This window comes from Barbus barbus (assembly GCF_936440315.1).
Source record: "Barbus barbus genome assembly, chromosome: 50".
NCBI lineage: Eukaryota > Metazoa > Chordata > Actinopteri > Cypriniformes > Cyprinidae > Barbus > Barbus barbus.
The window spans coordinates 9,535,754-9,557,885 of NC_136728.1; the positions used below are offsets into that span (position 1 = coordinate 9,535,754).

The 22,132-nt window shown below is 34.6% G+C and overlaps 1 protein-coding gene across 1 annotated transcript in view; it reads left to right on the forward strand.

Annotated features, from left to right (window-relative positions):
• The first annotated feature begins 71 nt into the window (after nt 1–71).
• Nucleotides 72–22,132, forward strand: part of LOC306868459 (actin nucleation-promoting factor WASL-like) — a 26,959-nt gene continuing 4,898 nt past the window's right edge. Inside the window, exons 1-8 of the mRNA XM_079414633.1 lie at nt 72–480; nt 6,557–6,691; nt 6,778–6,864; nt 7,074–7,170; nt 11,377–11,400; nt 18,309–18,483; nt 19,666–19,708; nt 21,406–21,559. Coding sequence (XP_079270759.1) covers nt 376–480; nt 6,557–6,691; nt 6,778–6,864; nt 7,074–7,170; nt 11,377–11,400; nt 18,309–18,483; nt 19,666–19,708; nt 21,406–21,559 — 820 coding nt within the window. The 5' untranslated portion in view covers nt 72–375. The remainder of the gene's footprint in view (nt 481–6,556; nt 6,692–6,777; nt 6,865–7,073; nt 7,171–11,376; nt 11,401–18,308; nt 18,484–19,665; nt 19,709–21,405; nt 21,560–22,132) is intronic.

A 22,132-nucleotide genomic window follows, 5' to 3' on the forward strand; every position in this document is an offset into this window, starting at 1 on the left:
AAGAGTAGGTTTGTATCAAAAAGCTAACACCTGGCTCCGACCAAATTCCATTCCACCCTTTCCCAAACTGCGCCTTGAACTCTACCGTCCTGCTGCCATGTTGGATTGAAGGATCGTTATTGCTTTAGGAGTTCGGAATGAAAGTTTATATTATGCAGTCTGTCAAAAGTGAGCGAATTAAAGAATAAATAACCCACAGGAGTAAACGAGTCTCATCTGCATCGCCCGCGCATTGCGGACAACACTACATCGGCTCTGCTTGCATGCGGAATTCCTAACGGGATGAACGGAGCGCAGGCCATGTTGATCTGTGATTGCACATAAAATAATCTAACACGAGACAAACGCTCAAGTTCATCCGCCTCATCCGTCAACATGAGCGGCCACCCGCCCCAGAGGAGGGTGGCTAACGTGGGCTCTCTGCTTCTGACCCCGCAGGAGAACGAGTGTCTGTTCAACTACCTGGGCAGGAAATGCATCGTAAGTTGTGTTTACTCTCACGGACGATCTGTAGTCCTTTAACCGCAAGTTCAAATGCAAATCATATTGCTTTTCAAATATCCAGTGATGTGTCGCAAACCAACGGTGGTAACTTCTGGCAAGGACAGCTGTTTTAACGCGTTTGTGATGTCCATCAGCATCCTCCTCACTGTCAAGGGAATGAGACTCCTCTGATTGTTAAGCGATTTGTGTGATTGTGAGTTGGTAATTATCTATTCCATGTGATTTCTGAGTAAATGGCAATAGGCCTTCTGTTTGAGTGAAGGCTAGTGAGCTGCCTACGAAGACAGCATCATAAGTGCATTCTGAGTCAGCTAAATGATGCCCAAATATGCTGTCTATGTAAGCAGCTCACTAGCTTATGTAGGCTACTGTCTCAGATGACCCTCAAACTCCATGAAATGTGTCTATCTATCTACATTTGTCTCGGCCTATCCTTCTAGCTGTCTATATGTTAGTTTATCTAGCCTATCTATCTGTCATTCTGTCTGTGAATCATATCTACCTCTCTCTCTATCTATCTGTCTTATCTATATGTATTTCCATCTGCTATTATGTCTGTCTGTATCTGCATTTACTTATTACAACAAGACTCTTGTTTCTGTGTTCAGTGTCAGGTAGTTATCCATTTCTGCTCAAAGTGTTAAGTTTAATTATATTTAATAACCTGCAACCAATTCTGGAACACATCAAATTTGCATTGAAAGGAAACTTTCAGTTTGTTGTCCTTGGTAAATGAAAGAACATCTATTTTACATCCCTGATTATTATATCTAATTTAGCTAAATTGATAGACGTGAAGATGTTTGGACTTTACACTAGTTATTTATGGTTTTCTTGTCTGTCCTTCTTGAGGACCCATAGTTAAAATATTTGGATTGCTTGTAAATGTTTGAGTCTTCATTTGCATTATTTAACAAAATATAAAACCAAATGACATTTATTTATGAAGTTGTTTAATAAAGTTTTGCAGTATAATACACTTTTGGGTCACAACATTTTATTGAGAGAAGTTTCAAGATTGATAAAACAGTACATTAATCAGTTTAAAAGGATAGTTCACCCAAAAATTTAAATTACCGCCTGATTTACTCACCCTCAAGCCATCCTAGGTGTATATGACTTTCTTCTTTCAGACGAATACTCTCGTAATTATATTAAAAATGTCTTCGCTCTTCCAAGCTTTATAATGGCAGTGTCGAAATTTTGACGACCCCAAAAAATGCATCCATCCATCATAAAAAGTGCTCCACACGACTCCAGGGGGTAAAGAATAAAGACCTTCTGAAGCGAATCGATGAGTTTGTGTAAGAAAAATATCCTTATTTAAAACTTTATAAACCGTAGTCTGTAGCGTCTGCTAACTGACGTACGAGCGTTCACGAGAGCGGATCAGGAAGGTATAAGCTTCGGTGAGAATATGCTAATCTCGGGAGAACCAGTTTTATTTACAGCAAAAGAAAACCAGTCTCCTCTTGGCTTATATTGAAATCCTCCAACATTTTTCTTTACAGATACTCATTTTCTATTTCTAATTCGTAACCATTTTTTTGTTTTGCTCTCTCTTCTGTGTTTGTCACCATATTTGCCTACGTCATTCACTGGAACGCCACTCTCTCGTGTACGCTCTGGTTATCAGATGTTAGTGGAACATGTTCATAGTTAATGCGATGAACTACAACACTGCTAGGTCTCCTTTGTAAGCTTACGAAACTTAAAAAACACCTTAACGCCAGTTTAAAATAATCTGACAAAAGCTTTAGAGTTTTAAAACTGATTTCCAAATAGTTAATTATCCAAATACCTTTTGGTGCCAGTTTATGTTTCGAGTAAAAGAAATGTACCCTGTTTGTTCTTGGTAGAAATTTCCTGTCCCTTGCCCTACAAGGAAGCATTTGTTAGAAAAGTGTCCTTATTTTTCCAAATTTCCTCTTGCAGTACATTCAGGTAACGAGTCACATGTTAAGCACGTCATGTATTTGTTTCTTGGTAGAATTTTCATGCATTAACAAGATGTTCTTTGATAGTAATATACTTGGATTATTCAAAAACTGTGATATTCAGAAAACAATCTGACATGAAGTTGTTCAAATCAGAGATTTTTGACCGTAGAAATGGATGGGGAAGGAATAAGCTTGGCCAAGAAACAACTAGTGTTTCATTTATATATTTTGCATGAAATCCGATTCACAAATATGGCATTCTTTCCCATCAGACCTACTTAAGCTGCTCGTCCATGTCTAGGTGGAAGCGACATGAACGCGAGCGGTGTCAGTCTAGGAATGGCAGCCAAGAGTCGGGCCATAAAGTGGGCTTTCACAGGGAATGACTAAATATGAGATGCGTCGTTTGGGGCCAAGATCCAGCAGTCATGGGTTCATTCATCACTGTGAACCGAACCGGCACCGAAAAACCGAGGGCAGAGGGTGGACTGAATCCAAATCACACAATAGTGAGAGGGATGGAGAGAAGGGAAAAGGTTGGGGGTGGGTTGTGTGTGATCAGCAGTCTTTGAGGACAGGAAGTGAACTGATCTGCCTCCTTTCCATGGAGATTTGAGCTTTAATGAATAGAGCTGCTGAGCCAGTACTGATCCAGAATCAGGTTTCCAAGCAAACCAAACCAAAGTCTGACACAAAGTCATGTACGTCTTTAAAGGCCAATTCACACCACACAGACAAACGCCAACAAACAAGTTGGCTGTTGGATATAGAATCTTATGAAAAATAACTGTCATGTTCACACTGCCCCAAAAGACACCAACCAACTCTATATCTATAAGCATGTTCAGTCGGGTGAAAACAAATCCAACCAACATCAACAGGGTTGATTCAACAAACTCCAACAGACTAGTTAGTTGGTGTTTGTCTGTGCGGTCTGAATTGGCCTTAATGTGTATTTATGTTCTTTGCAAAGCCTTTTGCAGACAGGAATGCGGTACGGATGCAGTTAACTAGGTGACTACCTGGCGACTATCCATCAGTAGCCTCTTTTTGGATGTTGCGTTCAGTGTTGAGTGCGATTAAACCCAGCCGATCGATCAAACGTATAGGTTTACATATCAGTGAGAGCGTGTTTGGCCGCTTTGAATGCAGTGTGTGTATATTGTTTATATCATACTGAAACACGACTCTTTCTTGAACTTGCTGAACACTCAATACAGTAGTTGAAGGTTTAGTGATGTCCTTGAATCAATCAGCCCACCAAGACTGAACGAGGGCTCGTATTCAAATGCTGAATGTGCAGTCTAGAGCATGAGGAAGCAGCTTTTCATCAGAAGAAATGAAGGGAAGTCTTGTTTCATTGATGCTGCTGTTACTGACGTGGCAGGATCGCAATGAGTGGAGTAGTTTACTGGAATTCTCTTTTTCTGCCCATCTCTGAATGAAAGTTATTGTACATTTTATATTTATTTATTCACTTTTTATTAAATATTTGTCCATGCCGTTGTTAAATGTAGATGTTTTTTGGATTACTTTTTCAGATTAATGAATTTTATAGAGTAATTTATTGATTATCAAGAGTCTTCAAAGTTCACAACAACACATTCAATACTTGAATAGACTTAACTGATGAAAGTGTATCAGCCTATTTCTTTAGATAAGCAGGTTATTTTAAATTGATTTATTGGAGAAATAATCAGTAAATCAATTGATTAAAAGTCAAAGTTTATGAAATGTTTGATAATTTTGACTTTCTATAATTTGTTAATTAGTGAAGTGTTTTTTTGATAATTAATTAAAATTTTTAATCATTCAATCATTTAATTGCTTTAAAAAGCCTTATTTCTTCAATTGATTCATTTTATTATTTTTAAAAAATTCTAATCAAATTACTTTTGAGAAGCTTAGGTATTCAATCGGTTATCAATTAATTAATTTATCAATTTCAAGCAATGGTTTAGAATGCCTTTGAGAAACACATTTGTGACCCTGGACCACAAAACCAGTCAAATGTGTTTTTGAACCATCGGTTGAAGTAATGACAAATTCTGCAATTAATTTTTCTTATATGCGTAATTAAATAATCTGCTCATTTCAGTTGATCATTGGTTAATCGGTTTATTATTTTTCTGTTAATCGGTTGATTCGAGATTCTGATCTGATTCTGATAACTATTTAATTTGTAGATTTATTTTTATTATTCAGTGTTGTTGCAGTCCTGCTGACAGGTGGTTTCTTAAGTTATCGCTTAATGAAAACGCTATAGGTCTGTATTGATCAGAGACTTCATTAAAATCTTTTCAGTTCAATGGCTTGTGGTGGTGTTGAATGCTTTCGTCAGAAATGTTCCTATCTAAAGTGTGCGTTAAACCACAGGACAGGGTTTCTTTGGTCTCCTGTAATTGCTCCGCATTAGCCTGTATGTGTGAATGTGTTACTTATGCATGGAAAATATTTCACCTTCTGTGAGATCTTGGCTGTCCTCCCTATGACAGTATTGCCAAGACGCTGGCCTATTTTTCCTTTCGGTAACCCGTGTCCTGAAAAAGTGTTTGAAATGCTGCTTTCGGTCATGTGCATGGAACGCAGACACTCTTCGAGTAAGAGTCCCTATGGAGAGAGAATAAAATGCCCCATCAAGTGTGTCTCCAAGTACTTGGCTGCAGTTTAAATTACAGCCGTATTTGATATCTGCAGCGGCCGGTGTGTGCAGCAAGCAACATCATGCAGTGTTCATACACTGATTTCTGTGCATTCTTTGGATGCATGATATTAATATGCAGTTCTGTCCAAAATGCAGCCCTGATACTGAAAATGCAGGTGACGAGAATAATTTCATAAGAGTATGAATGAACATGTGCCAGTGTTGGTGCATTGCCTTTTTATTTTGGACTTAAGATAGTTGTTTTATATTTATTTATTTTTAAACTTTAGGATTGAAAAATTTGGTTTTGGTTGAGATTTTCCATAATATTTCACAATTATTATTTCTTTATAGTGTTTCTTTATTATAATTGTGTGTTTGTATTTTACTTATACTAAAGTCTGGACTTTCTGTAGGATTTCACATTTGTTTGAATGCTTTAATAGATCAAATTAATTAAGGAATAATTCATCCAAAATGAAAATTTGCTAAAACCAAATTTCATCCTCGGGCCATCCAAGATGTAGATGAGTTTATTTCTTCATCAGAACAGATTTGGAGAAATTGGCATTAGGCTACATCAATTGCTCACCAATGGATCCTCTGCAGTGAATGGGTGCCGTCAGAATGAGAGTCCAAAGAGCTGATAAAAACATCACAATAATCCACATGACTCCAGTCCATCAATTAATATCTTGTAAAGTGAGAAGTTGTGTGTTTGTTTAAAATAAATATATATATATATATATATATATATATATATATATATATATATATATATATATATATATATATATATATATATAACATTAAGGCGTTTTAACTTTAAACAATTGCTTCTGGCCAAGATACAATTCTCTAATCCAAAAAATGGTTCCTCCAGTGAAAAAGTACATCCCCTGATGTCCTCTCACATCAAAATCCTCCAACGTATTTGTTCTGGACTGATTCTGCTTACAATCTGTGCATATTTCTCTCTTGATTTAAACAAAATGACTTTTCCAATGGATAAAGGAATGTTATAGATAGAGGTGTACACTTTATTTAACAGTCCTGTTCCTCATGTACATGCCTATACATACCTATGTACTTATTACAGTAATTACAATAACTAGGTACTAACCCTGAACCTGCCCCATGTAGTTACCTTATATTACCAGTAAAGTGCAACCGGTAGATGACTTGTTTTTTTAGCTGGAATGATTTGAAGTTAAAAACATCTTAATAATGGTTTAGTTTTTTTTACAAACATGCAGCTTTTCACTTCACAAGGCATTAATTGATTCACTTGGATTAATTGTGGATCATTGTGATGTTTTTATCAGCAGTTTGGCACCCATTCACTGCAGAGTGAATTTCCATTCCCTTAACGAGTGACTGAAAAACAATTTTTTTAAAAACATTATTTAATCGATAATTGTGTATTTAGCTTATTTCATGAAGTTTATGATTGTTTTCCTTTTTGCAGACATTGTGCTCAGCAGTGGTCCAGGTGTACGGGGCAGACAGGGGCTTGTCCTGGATCAAGAGGTGCTGTGGTGTGGCCTGTTTGGTGAAAGACAACCCTCAGAGGTCTTATTTTATCCGTGTCTTTGATATCAAGGTGAGCTCTCTGAGATCAAATAAACAGCAAAGATATCAGATCTGAGACCTAAATATTTAAAAATATCTTGTATCACATTTTTGCAGGATGGAAAAACAAAGTTTGAGCAGGAGCTCTACAATAATTTCACGATCAGTAGTTCGAGAGCCTACTTCATTACCTTCGCCGGAGATGTGAGTGGTTTTTTACACATATATATATATATATATATTTCACGTTGTTGACCAGTAGCAAGAAAGCTAACAGAGAGAGCTAGCCAGAGATGTTCTTTGGAAAAGTTTGTTTGGCTAGTTGCTTTCTTGTCGTTCTTGTAAAACTGCTTTTAGCATTAGTGAGGATGTGATCTGGCTTTTTTGGTCATATGGTGTGTTTTGCTCTTTAGTATTGTCAGATGGGCCTCAACTTTGCCAGTGAAGAGGAAGCCAAACGATTTCGGAGTGCACTCAACGAACTGCTCAACAGACGACAGAGGAAAACTGGTAAATGTGCTGGTTTTAATTACTTTCCTTTCCTTTGAAGTGATGATAGTTCACCAAAAATTGAAATTATGGCATTATTCATTTACTCACCCATATGTTGTTCCGAATCTAATCCATATGACTTCCTTTTTTGGTCTCAATTCAGTTTTATTTTTGGGTGAACTCACTATCAACTAATATGCTTTACATTCAGTAGTAATCAAAAAATATGTCCAAAACATTATTAGTGTCTAAAACATATTCTCCCAAATCTGTTTTTCGTAATAGTTTACCCAAAAATTAGAATTATAATTATTTACTCATCCTCAGATTTAATTAAATTGACTCTGGTTTTGATTCTGAAATAGCTATAAATACAGAAACAGTGCATGGCATGCATATAGCCTTTCATTTTGATATAGCAGTAAATAAGAGCACAAACCAGAGGTCCACCAATTATATAATAATAATCGGCACTGATAGCTGATCAGTTGTCAGTTATGGGCAAAAATCCATACCCATTAGTAGGGGTCCATTTTTATACCATGGAAATCTTATAATTCTCGTCACCACTGTCAATATCACAAAAAACTAATACTGGTCTAATAAGAAGTCAATGATTAAGTAAGAAACTAATTACAAACAATAAGACAAAAAGCTACAGCAGAAAATATAATATAAAAATATTCTTCACTGCATAAATTAAATACGTATTTCTTCTTATTAAAGTTACAAAAATGATTGTCAAGAGCAGATTTTCTCTTTTGTTGTTTGATTAACACGATTGACAGACAGCAGGAATATTAGACTGCTGTCACTTTAAGAGCTACCCGGATCCAATATACTGTTACACACGTGTTTTCTTTCTCAGCTGTTTGCTTTCACTGAAGACCTAAATTACTGTGTTTACAAGGATACTTGCAAATGATGCCCTTTTGACACACACAAGTGTGTGAGTTTAACTGTTCAAGGCCTATAAAGCGGCAAAAATAACTCAATTTCTCCGGCTTAAACTCACTTGTTTTTAAACTGCAATGCTTAAAAACACGTGCGAACGATAAGTTGTCGTGACCGCTTAGCACAGCAACGTCACATGAGCGTGTAACCGTGATAGAGACGATAGTCCAAAATCTCTACCGGTGGACAAATTTCTACCGGTTAATCGTGTCTACCAGTATATTGCCCACATCTAACCGATAGTTTTTCTGGGCTGCTGTAGAAGTATTGTTCCTTGTTAGTGTCTTAATTTTTGGATCCAACTCAACTGACCTAAATTTTAGTTTGTTTGCCACACAAATCAAAAGTATGACTTCAGAAGAATTAAAAAAAAACTCAAAGCTCGTACTTATTGTCATACTTTTAATTGGTGCCTTTTTGTCCTTTTTGAAGCTTGAAAGCTCCAGTCGTCATTCATTGTAATTTCATGGAAAAGAGCAACCAGCACATTATTTAAAATATCTCCTTTTGTGTTCCACAAAAGAAAGTAAGTCATATGAGTTTGTAATGACATGCGGATGAGTTTGTCATTTTTGGGTGAACTCTTTCTTCAACACGCTCCCTTATTAAGCTCACATTTTCTTGTTAACCTGTTATTTCCTGTTGCCAGCTGCTCATTTGCAGTTGTGTTTTTCTCTCCCCATCTTTCCTCCTGTTCCTCTCAGTCTGTAGTTGTAATCTGTCGTAGTGTAGCAAGTGTGCTGGTTTTCTCTCCGTAGGGTGTGTCGTAAAACCTTCACAGTGGGCCTTTTCTCCTCATGTCCCTCTTGTAAACGCAGCAGTCTCTCCCCTCACTTCCTGGCTGGGTTCCAGTACTTCCTGCTCTGTTTTGCATGCTGGGCTTTGAAGTTTAGGCTTCTCTCTGCACTAACTGATTTTTAAAGAGGCCCTGGTGCCTTAAACACCTCCTATGTCTGCCTTGCCTGCCCTCTCTTTACGTTTAATGTGGTGGAATTCCAAACAAACATGTTTAAACACTTCTCAGTTTGATTACATTTAAGTACAGTGCATTATTCAATTAACTTTTGGATGTTAAAGGTGAAGTGTGGAACTTGCTGCTGTTAGTGGCACCAGACGGAGTTTAAAATAGATTACCTTTAATAAAATAATAAAATTGGCTGTGGAGTCAAGGCATTTGCAAATATGATTAAACGATGAATATGAGACAAAACTACAGAATGTCACATTTTATTATTAGCCGTTTCAACTCATACATGTTTTATCAAATAAAAAGAACAGCACTTTTAGAGTTCATCCCACTCATTGATGTGAGCATAAGTATTGGGACAGTTGAACATAAGGCAGATATAAAATATTAAAAGCTATTATTTATTTGCAGATCCCTTGATCACAATCACAGCAGTGAGTCTGTGACCCATAGACATCACCAGACTCTTGGTCTCATCCTTTCAAATACTTTTCCCAGCCTTTAATGCAGCCAATCCCAATTGTTGCTTGTTTTGGGGAGTTTCTGCCTTTACTCTCCTCTTCAGCTGGTGAAATTCATGTTCATTTGGATTTAAATCTGGAGATTGACTTGGGCAATCTAAGACTTTCCATTTCTTTGCCCTTATAAATTCCTTGACTGAACTGGCAGGGTGTTTTGGGTCATTGTCCTGATGAAATATGAAGCACTTCCCAATGAATCTGGTGGCATTTTCTTGAATATTGATAGGCAAGATGGTTTTGTACCCTTCCAAATCCATTCTGCTACTGTCATCATACATTAAGTCATCAGTAAAGTTGAGAGGGCCTGTTCCAGAGACAGCCATGCATGCCCATGCCATGACACCACCTCCACCATGCTTTACAGATGAGGCTGTATGCTTGGGATAATTGCCGTTCCTTTTTTTTTTCTCCACATTTTTGCTTTCTCGTCACTTAGATAAAGGTTCATCTTTGTCTCATCGGTCCATAAACACCGTTCCAAAACTCTTCTGGCTCACCTTTGTGCTTTTTTGCAAACTCTAATCTTGCCTTTCTATTTTTGGTGCTGGTCAGAGGTTTGCATCTTGCTGTGTAGCATCTGTAATTCTGTGTCAAAGTCTCCTGAGGACAGTAGATTGTCAGAGCATCACCCCAGCTTTCTGGAAGTTGTTGGTAATTTTACAGACACATCTTTTAGGATTCATTTTCACAGCTTTTATGATTTGTCTGTCATCAACTACTGTTGTTTTCTCAGCCGATCAGGTAGTTGTTGGTTGCTGGTGTCGCTGGTGGTTTCCAAACTCTTGATTTCTCCATGCCCTTTGTTTTTGCTAGCGCTCTAATTGACTTCCTCTTTTCTTTTAGCATCCAAATCACTTGCTTTTCTCTCAAAGTCAGCTCCCTCATCTTCATCCTGGTTTGTGTGTGTCATCATCGAATGCAAGATTCAGAATACAGAAGTAATGGATATAACTGATACGACACATTCCCTGGTTTTAATATCTGAAGAATTAATGCAACAGGACACAGCTGATCACTTAGAAAGACCTGTGAGGCAACTGCTCCAATACTTATCCTCACATCAGATAGAGGGATGAAACTCTAAAAGTGCTGAACTTCTTATCTGGTAAAACATCTATGTGTTGAATCACCCAATAATAAAATGTGACATTCTGTAGTTTTGTCTCATATTCATCTTTTAATCATATTTGTAAATGTCTTGACTCCACAGCCAACAGAGCAATTTTGTCTTTACTGTTCCTATACTTTTGGAGGGCACTGTGCATATGTATGTATATATATGTATATGTGTGTGTGTGTGTGTGTATATATATATATATATATATATGAAAAATGAAATATTTGTTTGACAGCTTTTAAAAACATGAAATTGCTGAGCAACTGTCATTTGAAATAAAAAGAAGCAAGTATTTTAACATTTTCACAGTAGCAGAACAGAGAAACACTTCACCTTTAAGGTCAAGGTTATAAGAATATTATCAGTTTGCATATGAACGAACCACAAATGTTGGTGCTAAAAATGTGACGATAAACCTAGGACCGCCAATTGATAAAATAAACCCTAAATAAAAGGATTCATTTATGGATGTTTGTCTTGAGAAAGGGTGCAGATCTCAGGGCACCTGTTTACCATCTTCTTCCCTAACCTTTCCAAAACTAACATAATTTAACCATTTCCTTCTCCTCTGGGTGACCTACTGGCTCTTTTCCTCTCTGTTACTGACCTCACTCGTCTATTAATTCGGCCTCCACATTTTAACAGTGTTAATTTTGTTTTTGCAGAGAAAAGGCGTGACCCACCAAATGGTATGTGTCCTGGTACTTACATTCACTTATGAATTTACTCCTACTGTTATCAGAGCTAATCAGTTTGTGTTTGCTGTTGTTGTGTTTTTTTTTAGTTTTTTTTTCCTTTTTGACAGAATTATGCAGAAATCAAAACACATTCTTGTGTCGTCAGGCATGAGCGTGATTCACACAAACACACATGCGTATTGTACATGACCTAGATGAGAGTAGCGTTCACCCCCTGACTGGAAGCCTGAGGTCAATCTGTGCACTGGGAGCCATATGTATGACACATGGATCATTCCATGCCATTGCGCTGCTGCGACTCTCTCCCATTCAGTTACATCAAAGAGACCACGTTTCCTCACTTGTGTAGTTTAAAGGTTTTCTCATGGACGTTTATCAGGGTTACGACGCTGCTTTGGCATCCCTTAGAAGCTGTATTTGCAAGTTACTAAATTATCTTGTATGCTTCATATCAGTAGTCTGCAGCAGGATATGTGTGATGCTGCTTGCATGCCTGTTCATTTTTATTTAATATACTTTATTTTTTTTAAAGAATGCTATAGGAAATAACAAACTAAATTAAGTGTTTATGTATGTATTTATTAATTTATTTCCAGAGTACTTCCTATTGAAGCAAAGTTTGGGGCTGGGCATATTTGAGGGCAAATATATTATTATTTATATGTATTATTAATATTACATATTTTATATATTACTGTTATTATTGTTGTCACATTTATACATAATTATATTATAATTATCTAATATATAGGGACAACAGGGCTAAAGGCCCACCTTAAGAGAAAATGTGCTATTCAGTGCGCCTAAAATGTATAATTGCAGAAAAATATATACATTTGTATTGAACATTAATGGAGCAACAAATTTTGTGTGAAAATAAATCATTCAAGTTGTTTATTTTGTTTAAAAATCTTATAAATGTATGAGGTGGCAAGGGGGGCCTTTTACCCCACACATGGGGTAAAAGGCACACAGTATTGATACAAATACTTCTGATAAAATAATGTTTTTTTTCTTTTTTTTTTTTTTTAATAATGTCTAAGTTAATACTTGTTCAAAACAATCACTTTAGCAACGTTTGTACTCTTTTCTGCTTATTTTGAAAAATAAAAGAATCGATTTTTGTTCAATAAATATACACTAAAACTGAATATTATTACAAAATCTTTGTCTCAAAATATATGCATTAATTTTAGCGATTCTAATTTGCTACTTAAATCTACAACATTTTAAAAAACATAAAATATTAGATCAAGTAAGCACAGAATCAACTTTGCACTGCTGCGCGCAATCGTGTCAAGGATCAGACAAACGTGTGTGTGTGTGTGCATGTTTATGTGGTTTATGAGGACACAAATGTGTATAATGACATGGGTATGACAGAGGTATTACAATATGAAGGTGGTTTATGAGGACACTGCCTATGTCCCCGTAATTCAAAAGGCTTAAAAAACATACTAAATGGTGTTTTTTTTGAAAATCTAAAAAATGCACAAAGTCTCCTGTGAGGGCTAAGTTTAGGTGTAGGGTTGGTGTAGGGCAATAGCACACACAGTTTATTCAGTATAAAAACCATTACGCCTATGGAGAGTCTATGGAGTATGTATATATATATATATATATATATATATATATATATATATATATATATATATATATATATATATATATATATATATATATATATATATATATATATATATATATATATATATATATATATATATATATATATATATATATATATATATATATTTGAGTAATATTTTATATATAATTATTTATTAATTTTACAAATCACAGAACAGGACTTGCTATTGCTAGTCAGATGTGTTGTTTTATAATAGTTTTTTTATTAATTCTAGATGGATAATTAATTAATTATAGATTAGATAGGTTTTTATATATATGTAGTTTTTGTTTACATAATATATGTATGTGTACTGTGTATATTTATTATGTGTATATGTAAATACAAATGCATGTATTTTGAAAATATTTGCATGTATATACATTTATATATTTATTTTCTTATATTTTATATTATATAAAAGTATATTTAATATATAAACATATATATTTTTTAAATATATACATGCATGTTTGTATTTATAAATGCATAATTTATATACACAGTATACACACGTTATGTAAACAAAAACTTATTTTGAATGCGATTAATCGTTTGACAGCACACATATATATATATATATATATATATATATATATATATATATATGTATGTATGTGTATGTATATAATGTATATGTATGTACATATATAAAATATATGTAATTTATTTTTTAAATGTTATTTCAAAAAATTGCATTGAATAAAATTAATAAAATAATATGATAAAAAGTATGATTAATTAAAATTGTGTACACCCATACGCCATCAAATATTTGGATAATTTTCCCAAAAGAAAAAGACTTTCATTGAAAATTCTATTATAAGTTTGATTTCATGTGGTAATTAAAGGTAAATTGTATTTTTTGCACCATAAACATCACCAAATCAAAGTTCAAAAATAATCCCTACGTCTGCCATTGGTTGACTAAACAGATAGTTCCGCCCCCAAACTCACACTATTGGTTCAGCCGGTGTTTTTTAGTAGCAGTGTTTGTTTTGATAGCACCACACCATTTACATTTACTTTCCAAGGGATTCAGCCTATTTTATTTTTTTATTTTTAGCATTACCAGCCAGTCAGATTCATTTCTAGTCTGAAATGTTATTATCTGTGACATTAAGTCAACATTTGTCCTAGATTTGTTACGGCAGCTCTGGAGGCCAGTTCCATTTTTCCTCCTCTCTCCAATCTGTTCACATTTCAAATTCACATTCATAATTTATAGCTGTTGTTCCAAGCATAATGCGCCCCTGCTTGACAACACTATGAAGGATGAAGCTGTTCAAATCAGATTTATGCGACACGTCGTACTGTTCTCAGTATTTGTGTTGTATAAGGTGTCCACCTGCAGAAAAAAAGCGAATGTAATCTTTCTCCAGCACATTTCCTTCTTGTTCGCTTCCTCATTGTGTAACTAGATTGGTGGTTGATTGAGCATGCTCCGGACGGCCACTTTGCTTCTGCTTTAGTTTGGTGTTGATGAATTGAGAAGCTAATCACTGATTTGCTGTCAAACATCTGTCAAATGATGCCAAAAACACACTTGTGTATTAGAAAAAGCGTGGTTTTGCCTGCAGTTGAAGACTTGTAATGCTTACAGCAAATTTCAGAGATTATACTGGATTAGCAGTTCCTTACGTAATATTCCGCATTCGTAATTTTTCAGGATTTGACTAACATGAGCAGGATTGGTTTGGTGGATGGCCAGATCACAATTGGTTTAAAGAGCGTCTCAGGAAGCTGCTCAGCTTGCTAGCTTCTCGCTACGGTGAAATTAGCTAGCTACCGTAGCTTCACGCCTTAATGCTGGGCCACAGATGAGATGATGTTCTGCACGACCTTCTTGTCCGCCCCGTCCGAGGAGTTTTTAGAGAGCGTTTCCAGGCCAGATGGTAGATTGGTGCCCCTGCGATGCTTGGTGTTGTCAGGGGATGAACTGAATGCGTCTTTACCTCAGCCTCGCTTTAATACGCTGCTGCAACTCAGCAGCAACAGACCCTCCGTCTCTACAGAGGACGTCCTCTCTGGGGGTGCTCGGGGTCACGGTGGAGGTCACAGGAAGCTGATGGCTCTCGCCCAAGGTAGGGGTTTATCAGCTCTGCTGTGACTCCTCACAGTTATAGTGCTCCAAAACTGGGACGTGGATGTGAGTGAAGCATCTCTTGGAGATTTTCGGAGATACTGAAGTTGGGGGAGTTTCTTGTTACTTTTTAAGGAGTTTGTAGTTTGAAGATCTTAGTTTTTGCTTAACATTACAAAGTTCTGACAGGGGTCTTCGTTATTGACAGTTATTTCATTTAGTTTTATTTGTGCTTTTGGCACAAAGAGTTATTAGACTACATAAACAGTATTATTATTATTATTGCTCCGTGTTAGACATGTTGTGGTCTGTAGTCTTTTGGATTTTAGCTTTTGAGATAGTTGGACATTTTTGAAAGGGATAAGCTGTTTTAAATGAATATTTATTTTTTTAACAATAATTTGTGGCAGTTTTTCAATTCCATAAAAATCATCAATATATAATATATTTGACAGTTATTTCATTTGGTTTTATTTGTGCTTTTGGCACAAAGAATTATTAGCCTAAATAATAATATTAATTATTATTATTGTTTAAACATTTTATTCATACATTTTTGATACATAAACAGATTAAGAAAAAAATCTATATAATGACAAACACAATGATCATGATAATAATTGTATTTGTATTTTACTCTAACATTTTGATAAATTAACATAATTATTATTTTTAATAATTGTTTGAATATATATATATATATATATATATATATATATATATATATATATATTTATTTATTTTAATAAACGGATTAAGAAACATAATAATGGTAATAATTATATTTATGCATTTTACATGTACATTTTGATAAATTAACAATTATTATTATTATTATTAATAATTGTAATATTTAAAAATTGTATTTATAAATTTTTGATAAGCGGAAAAACTTAATTTAATGGCAAACAATGATAATAATTTATAGTGATGCACCGATTGACCGGCCAGTGATCGGAATCGGCCGATTTTTCACATCGGTGACCGTCTGGTCAGTCTCGCGTCTCGGCGATCCTTGAAGTCACAGTCATGTGTAAACACGCCGTTTCGTGTGAGAAATTTTATATTAATAATTTTAATTGCATTCAGTGTAAACAGCAACTGATCATGTATTTGTCGTGCCGGATGAAGCTTGCACCAGCCTGAGTGAGCGTGAGAGAGACAGCACACACAAAATAACTCTCATAAATTTATAGATGCATTCTCCGGTAGAAGAAAAATATATATTTTCAATATGATTTAGAAAAGCAACATTATACGGCCGATTGCAACGTGACACTGATTTTATACAATAGTATTTAAATAAACACGAAGTTAAAATTAAGTGACTTAGATTTTAGACAAAATATGAACTGTTTTTGCTCAATTTCGCTGACAAATATAATTCCGATCAAAGCCACAGCAGAACTGTTGTGTGTCTCCGAGCATCACAGCAGTGTTTCGTTACTGAATGAATCCACGTTTTTGAACAAATCGAGTGAGTCAATGATTCAGTGGCCCATTCATAAGGACAGTCACTTGCCTCGTTTCTGAATGAATCGGTTGAATGAATGAATTTGCCGCCACCTACTGGTGGTTTAGTCATATTTAAAAGTATCATTGCATTTTTTTCAACATTTATTTGTATGTTTTTAAAATAAATGAATATTAATCTTACAAAATTATTTATGCATATATGGCACCTCAGCTTCATCAAACTGTCTGTGTAAATGCATTTAATGCCACTTCAGATGCAGCTTCTGTTTCCTCAGCAGTGGAAAGATGGAGTTTGTTAATACTAATTTAATTTCAATAGTAACAACTCTGCAGTTTCTTATTATGCTAACTGAATTAATTGAAACAAAGCAAGAATTTGATGTGAAAGATGACACATTTAATAAGGTTAGGGGGGAAAAATGACCATTTATATAAACAGTGTGAAATGACATCTGTTTTGTATACAGCAACTCATTTTACGTTAGCCATTTCTTCCTCTTTCCAGCCACAGAGCACTTTATTTTGAGAGTTGTTTAAGTGAGAGAAAATCTGTAACTTAGTCCAGATTGGGGGAATTGTAATGTTTAATCATTTCTTTTATTAAGTAAATTGACATTTGTGTAGATTTTTGTTTGTATATGCTGTCAATTATAGTTCATAGAAAGAAAATCAGAATCGGTAAAAATCGGTATCGGCAGGTCACACTGCCAAAAAATCGGAATCGGCCAAGAAAATTGCAATCGGTGCGTCTCTAATAATTTATGCATTTTAATTATATATTTTGATACACAAACTGAATAATAATAATAAAAGCGTAATATAATAATAACATGTATGCCATTACTTAATATTTTTATTATAATCATTAATTATCATTATTATTATTGTTATTGTTTATTATTATTGTTATTTTGATTATTAATAATTCTTATTAAACTGATGCATTTTATTTGTACATTAAATGTACATTTATTATTTGACAATGATACATAAATAGAATTATTATTATTATTAACATTATTATTTATTCAAAAAAAGTGTAAAATATAAACTTGAGTGAATGGCTGAAGATAAAAAAGTGAATAACTAACCAATTCCATTACGCTACTTTTCCTTTTTAAGCACAGTAATTTAAAGGTGTTATGGTGATTAATTTATTATTATTATTACTAAAGTTATTATTTTTAACCTGTAGATTCATACAGCATCATACCGATGTCGTCCATGGCTCTTGAAAGCGACTGCTAGTTAATGCTTGTGGTTTTGGGGAAAGTTTGACACAAAGCCTGTTGTTCAGCAACGTTCCTTTCTATGAAAGCTGCTTTTTATCACCCACATTTTGCTGTGATGAATTATTATGACATGGCATATATCTCATGAAATGTAGTTGAAATGAATACACTTTTTGTATGAAGTTTTATATTTTTACTACTGATATTGAATATTTAAAATGGAATTTTTGACACAATATGACTATTATTATTATATTTTTAATGTTGTTGGACTTTGAATACATGAACATGCAGGAATGTGTGTGATTGATTCAGTGTGCCGCCCCCTCTTTGCTTACGCTGGACAGAATCAGCTGTTGTTGGCAACACAAACTCTGCGAGCTCGGCCAGAGACGACTGCTGTCACTCTCGCTGGGAATTGTGTGCAGCAGGTTGGAGATTCTCAGGCAGCAGCTAATCAGTTTTGTCATGTGCCCAGGACCCACTCTCCCGATGGCGACGGTGGACATCAAGAACCCCGAGATAAACAACAAACTTAATATGTCCCACATGAATAACATGGTGCACAGTGGCCTTAACAAGAAGGAGAAGAAGGTCAAGAGCAAGCGGAAGAAGTTGACAAAGGCTGACATTGGGACACCAAGCAACTTCCAGTAAGTCTTTTAAGTAAAGCAGATTCAGTACTTCCTGTGTTGGCAGGAAGTGACATCAGTAATGCATATTAAAATGCTGCCGTGCTGCTTTTGGGGTTTTCTGTTTCTAATGAATTTTTATTTGTATTCTCATGTCGTTTTCTGTCCGTATGCTCAAAAACAAACACTAACTTGTAATATTTGTACTTTTGTTTATATGTTATGCTTTTAATACAAAAAATGCTAGTTAATGCTAACAAATCAGACAAAAATGTACTAAGTTTGCTCACACGTTATAACAACCTACCAAAAAAGTTGATGATTTTTGTGCTTTTTTTAGAAAATATTTTTTCCCCCCATCTTGTTGCAACTGTGGTGTTGAAAATGTTATTTAAAAATATATATAATTTTAATAGTTTGTGTTTTTCTTATTGTAAGTGTTCTACTTTTTTAAAGAAATGTAAGATTAAAGTTTGAAAATCCACATCAACTCAAACTTGAAAATGTTATTAAATATAAAAAAATATTTACTTAATACATAAATATCTAAAAAATATTATTTTAGCTGTAATATTTTTGCATTATTTATTTATTTGCAGTATTATAAATATTGGATTCAGTCTTTGTCAACTTTATTTATTTTTTTACTAATTGATCTTCGCTTATACCAGTGATATTTATCAGAGTATTATTGAGATACTTGTATAGTTTTGTTAAAGTTTAGAAAAAATTTTTTTTTTTTTTTTTTTTTATATCAGTATAGCTTTCATTTTTTATTACTATAAATTATAACCCTGGCTTTTTATGTCAGTATAGGTTTAATTTTTATTAGTTAATTATAACCTTGGCTAAGGCACCTTAAGTTTTAAGTGAGCATTACCAAAATTATCCTCAAATATTTTTTTCATGATGCATAAGCTCAGATCAGTGTGACCTGCAGCCAATCAGTTCCTAGAGAAATAATAGAAATCAGTTCCTAGAGAAATACAAAACCTGTGCTCATTGAAAGAAAACAAGTTAACAAAAAGACTCATTGCAAGATTTGTTAATAATATAACACAATGAGAGATTTACAAACAAAATACAAATTTAGGAAGGATCTTCAACACAAGCACAAGGGTTAAGTTTCTTCTTTCCCTTTCCTCATGTTGTATTTGTCGTCATTTATGCCGATCTGACTGTGCTTAACGCAATATTTTCCAGGCACATCGGTCATGTAGGATGGGATCCGAACACAGGCTTCGATGTAAGTACACAACAATGACTTGCTCTGTCACACTCACATGCTCTCACATACATATTGAAGAATCTCTCATAGGAAAACAATGCTGACCTGTGTAGTAATGGCATGATGAAATGCCTCAATAGCCTTGTGTTCATGCAGGCTGAAGCATCTGACGCCCACAGCACTATCCAGACTGCATTTATACACAGCAATGAGCTGTCTGTGTTTTTGCACTGTGTGTATTTTAAATGGGTTTATGGAAATACTGGATATATTGCAAACTGCTGCCTTTTTATGAAGCAATTAGAAATTCAGGCTACTGGTGCAATAAAATGAGATGCTGTTGCTCTTAACTAACTGGAAAAATGTGCAAATGCTCTGAAGAAGGCTTCACATTTTAAGGTTTGCATTATGCATGCAGCTGGAATGTTGAGCATGACAGAATGGATGGTTTTAGCAGAGATGGTTACCATTAGCAGTTTGTCCACAAGGTGGCAGGATTGTGCTATAGTTGAGAACAGCATGAACGCTGGGAAATCATGTCTAGTGCTTGCAAGGCAGAATTGCATTAATTTCTCTTAAGATTTTAATCATCTTGATCTTATTTGGAAAATAAATCCCCATTAACTTGCACTTGAAAATGTTACTGACTTTTAAAAATGTTTAACTTTTTTTTTTTTACTTATTAAAATAAGATATAATTTACATTTGATATTAAAAATATTCACTTACTTTTTACTTATTCATTTTATTAATTTTTTTTTCATTTTAGATACGTTTTTAGTTATTGACAAGTCAAAAAGTTATTTTTTTATTTTATTTTAGCTTTATTTTTTAGTTTTTATAAGCATTTTACTTTTAAGATTTAAATTTGAAAATCACTATTAACTTGGTAATCTTTAGAAAATATGTATTTATTTTTTTATTTTAGCCTTAAACTTCTGATTTTAGTCTTTCTAAACATTATACCTTTAAAAAAAAGATTGACGTTTGAAAACTGTCAAAGAGCGAGTTCACCCAAAAATGAAAAATTTAATTATTTACTCAAACTCATATTATTCCTAACCTATATGAGTTTATTCCTTCTGTTGAACACACAAGAAGATATTTTGAAGATTGTTGGTAACCAAACAGTTGATGGTAGCCATTGACTTCCATAGCATGGAAAAAAAATACCATGGAAGTCAATGGCTACCGCCAACATTATTCAAAATATCATCTTGGGCTAACTACTATCCCTTTAACTCACACTACAACATTCAAAAACTAATCAGCAGTGATAATGATATTTGCATACTGAGCTGTGAGTTGATCTTACAGCTGTTTGCATACTGGAATGTGATTGGGCCTTTTGATTTTGCATCCATTGACTCATCGTTTTGACACATTATCATTAATATTTATATATATAATCTCTCTCTCTTCTTCTTCTATCTATATTTAGTTGTGCTTACTAAGGCAAGCATCACTATTACTATTGCTCATACTTAAGGTTGGTGATTTGAACACACCCCTAACCGTAAATATAACAATTCTACAACTAATCTGCACGTTTTTGCTACAAGAATGAATGATTCTTCAAATTATTTGACACAGGCAACCATTCTAGTTTTGCTTAACTTTATCACCCTTCTTTTGCTGCCTTGCAAGCACTTATTTCATTTTTGGAATCTAGTAAATAAACAATGCTCATGACTTGACCTTTTTCCGTTTTGCAGTTGAATAATTTGGACCCAGAGCTGAAGAACCTGTTTGACATGTGTGGCATCTCCGAGGCCCAGCTCAAAGACAAGGAGACGTCGAAGGTCATCTACGACTTCATTGAGAAGAAGGGCGGCGTAGAGGCTGTGAAGAATGAGCTGAGGAGACAAGGTGAGACTGATCGCTGTCAGACTCTCTGCACTCAACACCTGCGATGGCAGAAAGTCAGGCCCGTATGAACAAAAATAGCCCAAAACCTCCCCTAACTAGTTCTTTTTTGAGTTCTTTTCTGTCCTCAGTGAAAACAAAGTGATGCATGACGCAGCAAAGCCAATATATCCTTTTATGACATTAAAATAATGTGGCTGTAACACATTCCTGAGAGGATTTTATTCAGAAGTTGGGTGCATATTTTAGCATTTTGTATTTGATCAATATATATGTGGTTTTCCTTCAGGTCCTCCCAGGTGGTGCGGTAGGTGCAATGTGTGTGTTTCTGAGTGAAACCTACTTAGATTTGCATGTGTTAGAGGTCTGATACTTTGCAGGTTGGCATGGGTTGTTTTGAATGATTCTTTTGTTTTTTAATACTTGATGACATATTTTAGGTGAGAGAGGTTTTACCTGCATCTAATGTAGCTTCGTAGAAAAGCAGTTCTGCATATATGGATATTGTCCATGATTCTTCATGAGGCATTTGTTTGCTTATGTTGATCTTTGAAAACCATGTTTGATCTCTTAAAA